This window comes from Sapajus apella, unplaced genomic scaffold (genome assembly GCF_009761245.1).
Source record: "Sapajus apella isolate SASKATOON/1434 unplaced genomic scaffold, GSC_monkey_1.0 scaffold14, whole genome shotgun sequence".
Classification (NCBI taxonomy): domain Eukaryota; kingdom Metazoa; phylum Chordata; class Mammalia; order Primates; family Cebidae; genus Sapajus; species Sapajus apella.
Window position 1 is genome coordinate 9,370,067 of NW_022436954.1, and position 11,861 is coordinate 9,381,927.

The 11,861-nt window shown below is 51.7% G+C and overlaps 1 protein-coding gene across 1 annotated transcript in view; it reads right to left on the reverse strand.

The window, feature by feature from the left end:
- Positions 1 to 11,861, reverse strand: part of FADS2 (fatty acid desaturase 2) — a 37,662-nt gene that overhangs the window by 22,449 nt on the left and 3,352 nt on the right. Inside the window, exons 2-4 of the mRNA XM_032283168.1 lie at positions 5,755 to 5,865; positions 2,471 to 2,668; positions 2,277 to 2,378 (exon numbers count right to left, since the gene is read on the reverse strand). Coding sequence (XP_032139059.1) covers positions 2,277 to 2,378; positions 2,471 to 2,668; positions 5,755 to 5,865 — 411 coding nt within the window. The remainder of the gene's footprint in view (positions 1 to 2,276; positions 2,379 to 2,470; positions 2,669 to 5,754; positions 5,866 to 11,861) is intronic.

An 11,861-nucleotide genomic window follows, 5' to 3' on the forward strand; every position in this document is an offset into this window, starting at 1 on the left:
AAAAGAAATCCTATTAGCAGTGCAGCCAACAGTAAGGAAGGGGTCCCAGCCTCTCATAGCCCCTGGTAACCTACTTACAGATCCCTCCAACTTGTGCTAAGACACCTGAGTTGGCAAGGCCCTGGAGGACCGCCCTGTAGCCAGTCCCCTTTTCCCCAGTGATGGGAAGAGACACAGACCTCCGAGATTTGTCTGCATGGCTGTGCACCTGCCGAGTGCTGGAGCCACTTTCAGGCAAGCTGTGACCTCCTTGCTCTGGGGCACCCAAGTGAGCGGCATCCCCATGTCCTTGGCCTGGTTCTGTGACACAGCACCAAGGACACAGCCAGGAGGGGCTGGTGGGCCATGAGTGGATCCCACATGCCCAAGCCCAAGGACCCTGTTTGCTGTCATCCACGTTCTCCATGGAGACCAGTTCTCCTCTGTCCTGGCCTCATCTCCCGCCTGACGCAAGAGCCGTGCTGTGCGGCCCTTCAAGGACTGAGGACCATTGGACAGGAAAGGTCCCCCCTGCCTGGCCCCTGACCAGAATCCAGAAGCAGGACACAGCCCATCTTTGTTAAGTGCGTGGGGGCTCACATGGGTCAGGAGTTAAATGTTACTCTGCCATACTGAGGAGGGTTTGATCCAGCAGAGGAGAGTATAAAATGAAACAAAGCACTCCACTATGTGCGCCCTCTCCCTTTGCCCCTGAGATTCTGGACAGAGACCAGGTTCTCAGGCTGCTGCAGGCTCAGCGCCAGGCAAGCTGCTCGCTGCGAAACTGGTGACCAGCTCAGGGGTGGTTGGCCACTGATGGGACCTGCAGCTGGCAAGCCAAGGGTCCCACTGTGGTCTGGGTGGGAGAGGGGATAAGCTACACCCGACATGCAACTCCTCCCTTGCCAGGGTGTGGAGGGATGGAGTCTTTAGGACCCAGCTTTTCCCAGGAAGCAAGTACTGTTGCGTCGGGCTGAGATGGGGACATCTATTTCAGAGAGGAAGTTGGCAAAGACTCATTCCAGAACTGAGGAGATAAGACCTATCAGATCAAAACAAGGCTGTTGGCAATCCCAGCTTATCTTTCTACAAACCTGCCGAACCTCCATTCTGCTTCCTCCTCCAGGGGGAGGTGAGGGCAGAACTTCCTTAATGCCTTCCCTTCTACCACAACAGTCCTTTGGCCCAGCTGTTTGTTCCGTGGTTTGATGTCCGCTACCTAAGGCCTAATAGGATGACATTTACTTTTTGTACCCCACGTATTCCTAAAGAGTATTTAAAGTGGCTTAAGATAAAGCATTCACATATAACAGAAGGCTGAAATAAAGATCAAAGCTTGAACGCCATATGAGGAAGGAGAGAATGGGTACACCAAAAACGCAGACTAAAGACAGTTGCTGTTTCAAATGCTGCTTTGTACTTCTTGGCTCCTGAGGGGAAGAGAGGAACATAATGTATTTCTTTTCTTTTTTTTTTTTAGAGATGGGGTCTCACTATGTTGCCTAGGCTGGCCTCAAACTCCTGGGCTCAAGCAATTCTCCTGCCTCAGCCTCCCTAATGGCTAGGATTACAGCTGTGCACAACCATGCCCAGCACAATGTATTTAAGAGTTCACATCCCTGGTGAAAGGAAGCATACCAACTCATCAAAAGATACTGCTACTGGCCGGGCCCGGTGACTCATGCCTGTAATCCCAGCACTTTGGGAGGCCATGGAGGGCAGATCACGAGGTCAGAAGCTCGAGACCAGCCTGGCCAAAGGGCAAAATCCCATCTTTACTAAAAATACAAAAATTAGCCAGACGTGGTGGCACATGCCTGTAATCCCAGCTACTCAAGAAGCTGAGGCAGGAGAATCGCTTGAACCCAGGAGGCAGAGGCTGCAGTGAGCTGAGATTGTGCCATTGCACTCCAGCCTGGGGGACAAGAGCAAGACTCCGTATCAAAAAAAAAATTGCTATTTTACTCTTTACTGTCCCCAAATGAAAACGGATTTGTTAGATGTGTCCTTAGCTAAGGAACATAAAACAATGCAATCCACTGAGCCAACAGACAAAAATGGAGTGTGCCTGTCTTCGTAACGAGTAATACACTGTGGCTTTGAGGGTCGGAACCAATCCAGGGACAGGGCTCAAGAAGGCAGCAGAATGGAGGATCGCCATGGCCCATGGCATAAGGCACCCATAGGCACACCTGCCTTGTCACCCTGTAGCCTCGGAGCACTGAGCAGAGGAGTCCTCGTCTCTTTGTCTCAACTGCCATCCAACGGGACAGATGCTCAGGGCTGCTGACGTTTACCTTTAAGTGGCCAATGATGAATTTGTGGGCAATGTGGTTCCACATGGTTTTCCTGTAGACAGACAGGTGGCCATAATCGTGTTGCAGCCATCCAGCTTGGGCCTGGGGAGAGAGGGTCACACACACTGTCACGGCCTCAGCTAATAGGCACCAGGTCTCTGTCAGCTGGGGAGGGCGAGGGTGTCACACCTCACCTGAGAGGTAGCAAGGACAAAGGCTGTGATGAGGGTAGGAATCCAGCCATTGCCAAAGTAAAAGATGGTGAACCACGCAATGCTCTCCAAGGCGACGATGTGGGCCAGGTGGAGGAGGAAGAACATGTGGTTGGTCTTGAACAGGTTCATGTCCTCAGCCGTCTTCCTCAGGACCCGGAAGTCCTCGGTGATCTGAGACTGTTGACCAAGAGCACAGGGAAAGCAGTCAGCCACCAGCCACCCAGGAGGGAACATACGTCTCGGGCTACTGTGTCAATGGCCAACCCACAACCCAGAAAAGCTGTGGCAAGAGGGGACCAAGCCATGAGCCTCGACCCTGCAGGAGACCCTGCAATGGCTGCTGTTACCCCATGTCCCCCACAGCCCTGGAGCCTACGTATTTGTCACAGCTGGGTAAGAGTGACAGAGAAAGGCTGTGACTCAAAAGTTTGCATTTTGTACACCCTGTGTTCATAGCAGCACTATTCACAACGGGAAGAAGGTAGAAACCACCCGAAGATCTCATGACAGATGAAGGGATCGACAACACATGGTCTATCCATGCAATGGAATATTACTCAGCCTTGAAAAGGGAGGAAATTCTGACACCTGTTACAACGTAGGCAAACTTCGAAGACATCATGCTAAGGGAAACAGGCCAGTTACCAAAGGACAAATATTGTGTGATTCCATAGACAGGAGGTCCTGGGAGAGGTCAAATTCAGAGACAGAAAGTAGAAGCGTGGCAGCCAGGGCTGAGGGATGGGAGAATAAGGAGTGAGTGTTTAATGGGTGTGGAATTTCAGTTTGGGGAAGATGTAAACTGGATGGAGGTGATGGTTACGTAACAATGTAAATGTGCTTATTTAATGTCACTGAACTGTACACGTCAAATGATTAAAATGGTTAACCACACTTTTTTAAAAAAGAAAACCTTAATCCCAACAGTTTGGGTGGCCGAGGCAGGCACGTCAGGAGTTCAAAACCAGCCTGGCCAACATGGTGAAACCCTGTCTCTACTAAAAATACAAAAATTAGCCGGGCGTGGTGATGGGAGCATATAGCCCCAGCTACCTGGGAGGCTGAGACAGGAAAATCACTTGAACCCGAGAGGCAGAGGTTGCTGTGAGCCAAGATTGTGTCACTGCACTCCAGCCTGGGCAACAAGAGCGAAACTCCATCTCAAAAAAAAAAAAAAAAAAAAAAGAAAAGAAAACTTGTACTTTCCACCACTCAACAAGCGCCACTTGCTCTGTGCACGCTGCTGGGTCTTAAGGGGTGAGGTAGGGGAGACTCGGACTAGTGCAGGAGGGAGAGCTGAGGCAGGGAGGGGGAGGCAGGGACGTGAGTCCCGGGCACGTGGAGCCAGGGAGGCGAGGTGGAGTCAAGGAGGGCGCTGGGAACACAACGGCATTGCATGAAAGAAGGAACTTGGGACAGGAGCCAGGGGCAGGGAAGGAGGTGGGGGAAAGTAGTTACCAGGAGGGGAGCAGTACCCACAGGGTATGACCAGGGTGCTACGAAGGGTGGTTTTGGTGGCACCTGGTGGGAGGAAGCCAGATCTGGGAGGCTGGGCGCTAAGTGGTGCAGGATCTGCAGCGGAAACGGAGAGTGGTGGACAGAGTCGAGGAGCAAGGCCAGGGAGGAGGCAGCTACAGGACAGGACCAGCAGAGCTCGGGAAGCTGCAGGCCAGGAGGCGCTGAGGCTGCCAGGGGGAGATGGTCCCACTTGCAAAGTAGGCAGGAGGGAACAAGCATGGGTCAAGGTGGGCTCAGGGCAGGTGATCTTGTGTGCCCTGGAGGGACAGGTGAGAGGAGGGACATTGGCCTCTAGAGGACCCACAGGGTGGCCTGAAGCTCATCAGGAAAGCCAGAGGCAATGAGGGAGGTAAGGGACTGGCCAAGAGTCCAGGCCAGGAGAGAGCCTGGTCCTGGCCCAGCTCTGCTAAGCAGAGGGGTCCAGCCCAGGCTGGAAACAAGAGGAGGAAGGGCTGACTGGCATCAGGGTGGCACTTCTCCAGTTCAGTCCAGTCTCCGCTCTGAACAGGAGGTCAGAGGAAGCTCAGAAGGAGCCATCCCATGGGGCAAGCAGGAGCCACCGTGGCCCGAGAACAGAGTGAGTAACTGACTCAGCCACCTCGCTGGCAACAAGGCCCCACATGGCATCCAGGGCCCTGCCTGGTGGTGACAGGGAAGAATTTCCACAGTGCCAGCCTCAACCCTGAGGTCACAGTGGGCCTAGCCAGGGCTTAGCACAGACTTACATGCTCTGCCCAGGACAAGGCTGGGCCAGACGGGTGCAGGGAGGGAACAGGTATGAGTGCCCTCGGCCCCACAAAGGACCAGGGTAGAACCAGCAACTTCCCAGGAAGGAGACTTGGGTGGGGGAAAGTTGGGATGAAGGGGAGAGGGGAGAGGGACAGCAAGGGGAATATCGGAGGCCCTCTGACACTGTACAGTGCTCTACCATTTACATGGGGACTTCGCTGTTGAATAAAACAGCCATGAGACCACAGGGGTTGCTATTTTCACACACTGCTGTCCTGGAAGCCCCACACCAAGCAGGGCATCTGACCCGCAGGTGATGAACAAACGACCAGGGAAAGGTCACTCTTTCTCAAAGAGGTGCTCCCGGACCACACACCCCAAAGCCACGCTGTCATCAAATGATATTCTCTTTTTCAGTGTTTCTGTCCTGTCTTTGTTTTTTTTTTTTCAGATGGAGTTTCACTCTTTTTGCCCAAGTGCGATGGCATGATCTCGGCTCACCACAACCTCTGCCTCCCTAGTTCAAGTGATTCTCCTGCCTCAGCCTCCCGAGTAGCTGGGATTACAGGCGTGTACCACCATGCCCAGCTATTTTGTATTTTTGATAGAGATGGGGTTTCTCCATGTTGGTCAAGTTGGTCTTGAACTCCCGACCTCAGGTGATCCGCCCGCCTCAGCCTCCCACAGTGCTGGGATTACAGGCGTGAGCCACCGTGCCTGGCTGTCCTGTCTTTCCCCTAGATTGTCATCTGGCAACTTTCTGGAAAGGGATGGAGGAGAAGGAAAATAAAACTGGCCAGGAGACAAGAGACATCACTTGCTGTTGTCAAACCCCAGCTCCCTGGGAGGCTTTGAGATCCTCCCTGACCGCAAGAGATCCACAGTGGCTCCTCCAGGACAAAGGCACCCCTGCCTCCTCCCCAGTTACTGGTCCTGGGGCGAGGGGACCCTCTCTCGGACTCCCAGCCACCCCCAGCCTTGTCTCCACCCCCACACAGGTTGCAAGCCCGACTCACGTTCTTGCCACGGTCCTGGCTGGGCTCCTCCGGGGCCAGCTCGCCAATAAGCAGGGGTTTCAAGAACTTGCTCACGAATTTCAGGTTAGGGTGGAAGGCATGGAAGACATCCTAGAGGGCAGAAGACAGTGGTGAGCCTGAGACCTGACCTCTGTCTGCTCTCAGGCCCCAGGGAGGACAGTGTTCTCCAGCAGCGGCTCTATCTGTGCACCCAGACACCAAACGGCATCTCCTGTGATCTGGCCCCAAATGCTGTCTCCGGCATTTTTCCAAGACAGAGCCCTCAGTGTCCAACGTCAGTGGCAATCGCCACCTGGGCTTCTGTGCTGGTGCCAGCACGCTAAACTCCCCGGGGGTTTGTGGGTAGATGCACAGGCTGCCTTTGGGCAAGTCGGGGAATGATGCCCCTCCAGGAAGGCGCACCACGCCGCACAAACCGTGCCATCCCCCATCTCTTGTCAGTTCCTCACATACACGTCCAGGGTTATCAGTGAAAAGAACAAGACCGAATACTACCATGGCATTGGAAAGGTGCTGAGGAGATCACACCAACAAAAACTAAACACAGAATTACGTCAAAAGCATTCCTGAAAAAGCCTGGGAGGAGCCGGACCATTATGATACATGTTAAGGTAGTTGGTTATACCTTGCTTTATTTTCGTTATTTTCCAAGCTCTTAACACTGCTATCACGGTACACATTTTCATCTTTTTCCCCAATTATAAAGTAAAAATATGCTGAGTTTTGGCAAAGTTAGAAAAAGCACAGCAGAATGAAGAGGAAAATAAATATCACCCAGAAAGTGATCACTATTACTAATATTTCAGCACTTTTCCTTCCAGCTTTGTTCTATACATATCATGCATATTACACGAATCGCCTCATAAAAAACCTGGCATTTCTATTAGAGATGAGCCAGCACCATGCAATAGAATGTCCCGGTGGTGAATGCTTTTTTAATCTGCATCACATCAAGCTCCCTGACACTGGCAGGGTTGAGGAACCAGTCAAGCTGCACCATGAGAAACAATCAGAAAAATCAGCGGAGCTGGGGAAAAAAATACGGGTTTGTGAAAGAAAAAAAAAAAAGTAAGGAAAGATGGTCTAGATTAAAAGAGTCTAAAATGATATAAAAACTGCAACTCTTGACCAGTCGCAGTGGTTCATGCCTGTAATCCCAGCACTTTGGGAGGCTGAGGCAGGAGGATCACTTGAGGCCAGGAGTTCAAGATCAGCCTGAGTAACATAGCGAAACCCGTCTCTACTAAAAATAAACAAAATTAGCCAGGCGTGGTGTCCTGCACCAATAACCCTGGTTACTTGGGAGGCTGAGGCAGGAAGATACAGTAAGATGACACCACTGCACTTCAGCCTGGGCAACAGAGTGAGACCCTGTCTCAAAAAACAAACAGGCTGGGCACAGTGGCTCACGCCTATAATCCCAATACTTTGGGAGGCTGAGGCAGGGGGATCACCTGAGGTTAGGAGTTTGAGATCAGCCTGGGCAACATGGTGAAATCCCGTCTTTAATAAAAATACAAAAATTAGCCAGGTATGGTGGTACACACCTGTAGTCCCAGCTACTCAGGAGGCTGAGGCACAAGAATCCCTTGAAACCAGGAGGTGGAGTTTGCAGTGAGCCAAGATTGTGCCACTGCACTCCAGCCTGGGCAACAGAGTAAGACTCTGTCTCAAAAAACAAACAAACAAAAGACACCCTGCAATTCTTTAATCTGAAAAGCTCTCGCTTAAAGGAAAAAAAAATGAGTTACACAAGGCTTTTCGGGGGATGAATGAGAAAAAGTGAACATGGAGCAGATATTCGATTATATCAAGGAATTACCATTAATTTTCTGAAATGTGACAAAAGTACTGTGATTATGTTAAAGCATCTCTTTCTTTTTCTTATGAAATAATGAAGACTTTAGGGATGTGATCACATAATCACGAAACATTTTCAAAAGCAAACTGCACATGTATAAAGAGGAAAAATGCAAATGTGGCAAAATGTTATAACTAGTGAATCTTGGCTGAGGATACACAGGTGTTTGCTTATTCTTCCCACGTTTCTGGATGTTGGGAAAATTTCAAAGTTAAAAAAGGGAGGAGGTGGAGAAAGTACTGATCACTCGTTGAAATCTCTTCACCCCCACACGTAAAGATCTCCCAAGGGTAACTCCCAGTCTCCCATCGTCTCCTCACGGCATCCCTGGCACCAGGTTCTTTGCTTGGTCTTTGTTCTATTTGTGTCTAGAACAGACTGACAAAGCAACACTTTGTGCAGGAGAAAACTGGGCCCACAGTTTTTTAAAAAAATGCCTATACCCCACTAGCAGACAGAAAAGGAATGATAGCAGAGGATCAGGTCAAGTGTATTTTCAGGGAAAAGGGATGTGCTGTTTCAGGTCCCTGGCGGCAGGCAGGAAGGAGGCTCTGGGGGTGGGCAGGAGGAGGCCCGGGTTGCAGTGGTGACCAGCTTTGCCTTCTCTGGGTGGGGTGAGCCATCCCCACCAGAGCCTCAACCGCCTCTGCAAAATGAGCAAGGCCCTGGGAGAGGCCAGAGGAGTTGCCAAAGTCAGGGCTCAGGGCTGGGCCTGAAAAAGCCCCTTCATTGGTCCTCCTCACATCACGCCACGGCCTTTGAGAAATGAACAGGAAGTCCCTGGTAAAGCAGTTTCCTGAGAAGCAGCTGCAGTGGCTGATAACTAATGGATTCCTCTTGTTTCATTGAGAGGTAAGATTCAGTGGCTTGCAAATGCACTCATCTCTGCTACTGCTGCCTCATGCCGCAACCCCTGCAGTCCAGGTTCCAGCTCCAAGGGGAGCAGAAGGATGACAGAGCCCTTCCTTGTTCCTCAGCCATTTCCAGAGGGCCCTCGGGCAGCCTCACCTCCCTGAGGCCAGGGGTAACCCCCATGAGCCAGGCAGGGAGCCAGGAGTTATTCATGTTACTCCCTTAAGCCTCAAAGCCTAGCTCTTGAGAGGAAGATGGGGAAGCTCAGGAAGCAAAGTACTGGGCTCCAAGTGGCAGAGCCAGGTCCATCTGCCTCTAGGGACTTCTTTCTCATGTGCCACATGCTTCCTGCCGTTTCAGAGAAACGAGCATTCTGCTGGATCGGCTCCTCATCTGCGGTCAATCTGGCAGATTTCCAAGCAGGCCTGGTATGGACCACCCTTGAACATGCCACACTCCATTCCACACCAGGGCCACTTCCATTCACAACTCAGCCTCAACATCACCTCCCAGAGGCTTTTCCCAACATCACATCTGAAAGAGCTCTGCCAACCCTGGGTCTTCCTGGGTCATTGCCCTGTTAGATTTTCTTCATAGCAGTTATCAAGGTTCATCATCAGACCGAGTGACATACCCACTTGTTTATGGCCTGTGTCCCCCACTGGAACGTAAGCCCCCTTGGGAAGGCCTATACCTGTCCCGTTCGCTGCAATAACCCCAGTGCCGGCAACGGGGCCAATTAAGGTGGCTCACAAGGGAATGAAGGGACCCAGGACCCCGCAGCTGCACACACTCTGATCTCATCCTTTTCCACTGTGCAGTCATGATCAGACATTTGGCCTCTTCCATGTTTCACACAACTTGGCTTCTGCCTCTGGAACTCCAAAAGTCTTCTCCAGTATCCCCACTGGTGGCTGCTACAGCTGCCACCTGCTGAGGTGACATAGACACACCACAGAGCCATGGGAGTGGCTTGCATATATCAGCCACGAGTCTTTACCAAACTTCGTGAGGCAGGTCCTTTTTTAGAGATGAGAAACAAGGCGTAGGTTGGCAGAGCCACCTGCCCACCCTCACACTCAGGGATGAAAGTTTGAGTCACGCGTGGCTACCTTGAGCGTTGCCCGCCGTTCATGCAAAGGCTTCCTTCAGCATGAGCGTCCGCCTCCTTGGGAGTTGATCATATTTTTGTGTGTCTTGCCATAAATGTGTCTCACACACTGGCAGAAGCTTCCCAGCGTCTGCCGGGTTACAGAAATATCTGGCAGGTAGCAGGCAGACCAGGATTCAAGGCAAGGCAGGGCCAACCCAAACACTGTCTTTGGAACAAGAATTGGAACCAGGCTCCATCCTTGCCTAAAAGGAGAGAAGCCAGAGACTTTCCAGGAAGAGGACCCAGGACATGGGGAAGAGGAGAGGCAAACAGGTGGAGAAAGCAGAGCTGCACCCACTCTAGCAGGGCAGGTGTGTGGGGGGTGGGGAGGTCAGAACACCCAGATTCCAAAGCGCATGTCACATTTCACTCTTTGCCAGTTCCTGCTTGTCATCGCCCAGCTCTGATGCCAGTTGACTTCTCCATACAGACATTTTCCCTGCCCCTGCCCCACTCTGGGTACAACTCATAGTGGCTCGCCATGCACTGAGCACCTGGTGCCAGGATGTATTTATGGCTGTGCCCACGTCCTCTGCAGAGCAAGGCTAATCTCTAATTGGATGTTGCACAACCGGGCACTTCACCCTGGACTTCGGAAGTGCAGGACGGACAAGCTCAGGACATAGTGTGGTAGGCGGCAGCCCTGGGGATCAGAACTCTGTGAAACAGGTGCTTTAAGAGTGGGGAGATACATAGGTGGGACTCTGGTGTTCTCCGGTGGAAGTGAAGAGCAAGACAGGGATGCTGACTTCCTTTCTGCAGCAGGGAGAGGCAGGCAGGGCAAGAAGCCCCCGTGCTATATCCCCTCCAAGGAAAGAAGCAATGGAGGCTGGTGGGGCAGTGCTCTGTGGCCAAAGGGCCCCGCAGTGAGAGCCTCCCCCATAACACAGGGTCCATACACTACCCTGAAGGTGGAAAGGCGGTGCTGCACAGGAGATAGGCCCCTGCTAAGGCAACCTGGGCATGAAGGAATTAATACCAGTCGCCACTTTCATCTCAGAACTGGGGATGCTGAGGCTGCAGCCACAGGAATTGCACGGCTCCCACTCAGATTTCAGCGGGGGAGATGGAGCTGCCTTCCAGGCCTGGGAATTCATAAAGCTGGGGCTGGAACCCAGGTCCCCTGCCTCTAAATACCACAACCCTCCTGCCCTATCCAAAGGAGGCCAGAGTTCCACTAGGAGCGGGTTGAAAGGTGGAACAAACCTCTGGTCTCTTCTCACTTTCCCTTGATTCTAAGAGGTCACCAAGGCAGACCGGGCAGCAGCAGTTGCTGAGACAAGGGCTGGGGCTGGGGTGCTGATGTCTAGAGGCAGAGGGTCCAGATCCAAGCTCCAGCTGGAGAGAGAGTGAGGGGAGCACCTCCTGCAGCTTCAGGTCTCTGTCTGTGAATAATTCATCGTTGTGTCCCAGCCCAGCTCAGAGCCATGGAGTCACTCAATGAATGTTTGATGAATTGTTGCTGAAGAGGAGCAGTTCCACAGTGATGGGACTGCTGTGAACGAGCAGACACACTTTTAGGGCGCGGGTGAGGGTTCCTTTTGCCCACCGCAAGGAAAAGACGAGAGAAGCACTGCAGTACCAAAGGGAAGAGATCAGAGGTGGAAACAGGAAGAGAAGGAAGGTGAGCTGGGAGGGCGTGAGGTCAGATCCTGAGTTTAGGTCTGAGTGCTGCCCTTGAGCCAGCTTGATGCGTCAGAGCAATGAGTGAAGCCGACTGGGCTGATCCAAACACCAAGTGAAGTGATACATATGAAGGTGCTTTGTGAGCTGCAAAAATCAAGCAACTTTTATTATTAGAGGTAAGGCCAGGGTTCAACTTCTATGGAAGGACCACGTAACAGTTGCCCCGTTCTTCTGGGGATACGGTTCCTGACTACCTGGTTATTTTCCTCCTCAGAAAAAAGAAAATGCCCTATTAAGATGTCTGATAGGCCGGGTGTGGTGGCTCACGCCTGTAATCCAAGCACTTTGGAGGCCAAGGTGAGCGGATCACCTGAGGTCAGGAGTTCAAGACCAGCCTGACCAACATGGTGAAACCCCGTCTTTAAAAAAGAAAATAGAAAAAGTATTTAGTTTTTTAAATTTTTTATAATTTTAAAAAAAATTAAAAAAAAAAAAAAAAAGACATCTGATAGTCCCAAGAATGGCTTCCTTGACTTCCAACCTGTTCTCAGCCTTGCATTTGGAAGACTGCAGTGATGGGCTCAGAACAATGCC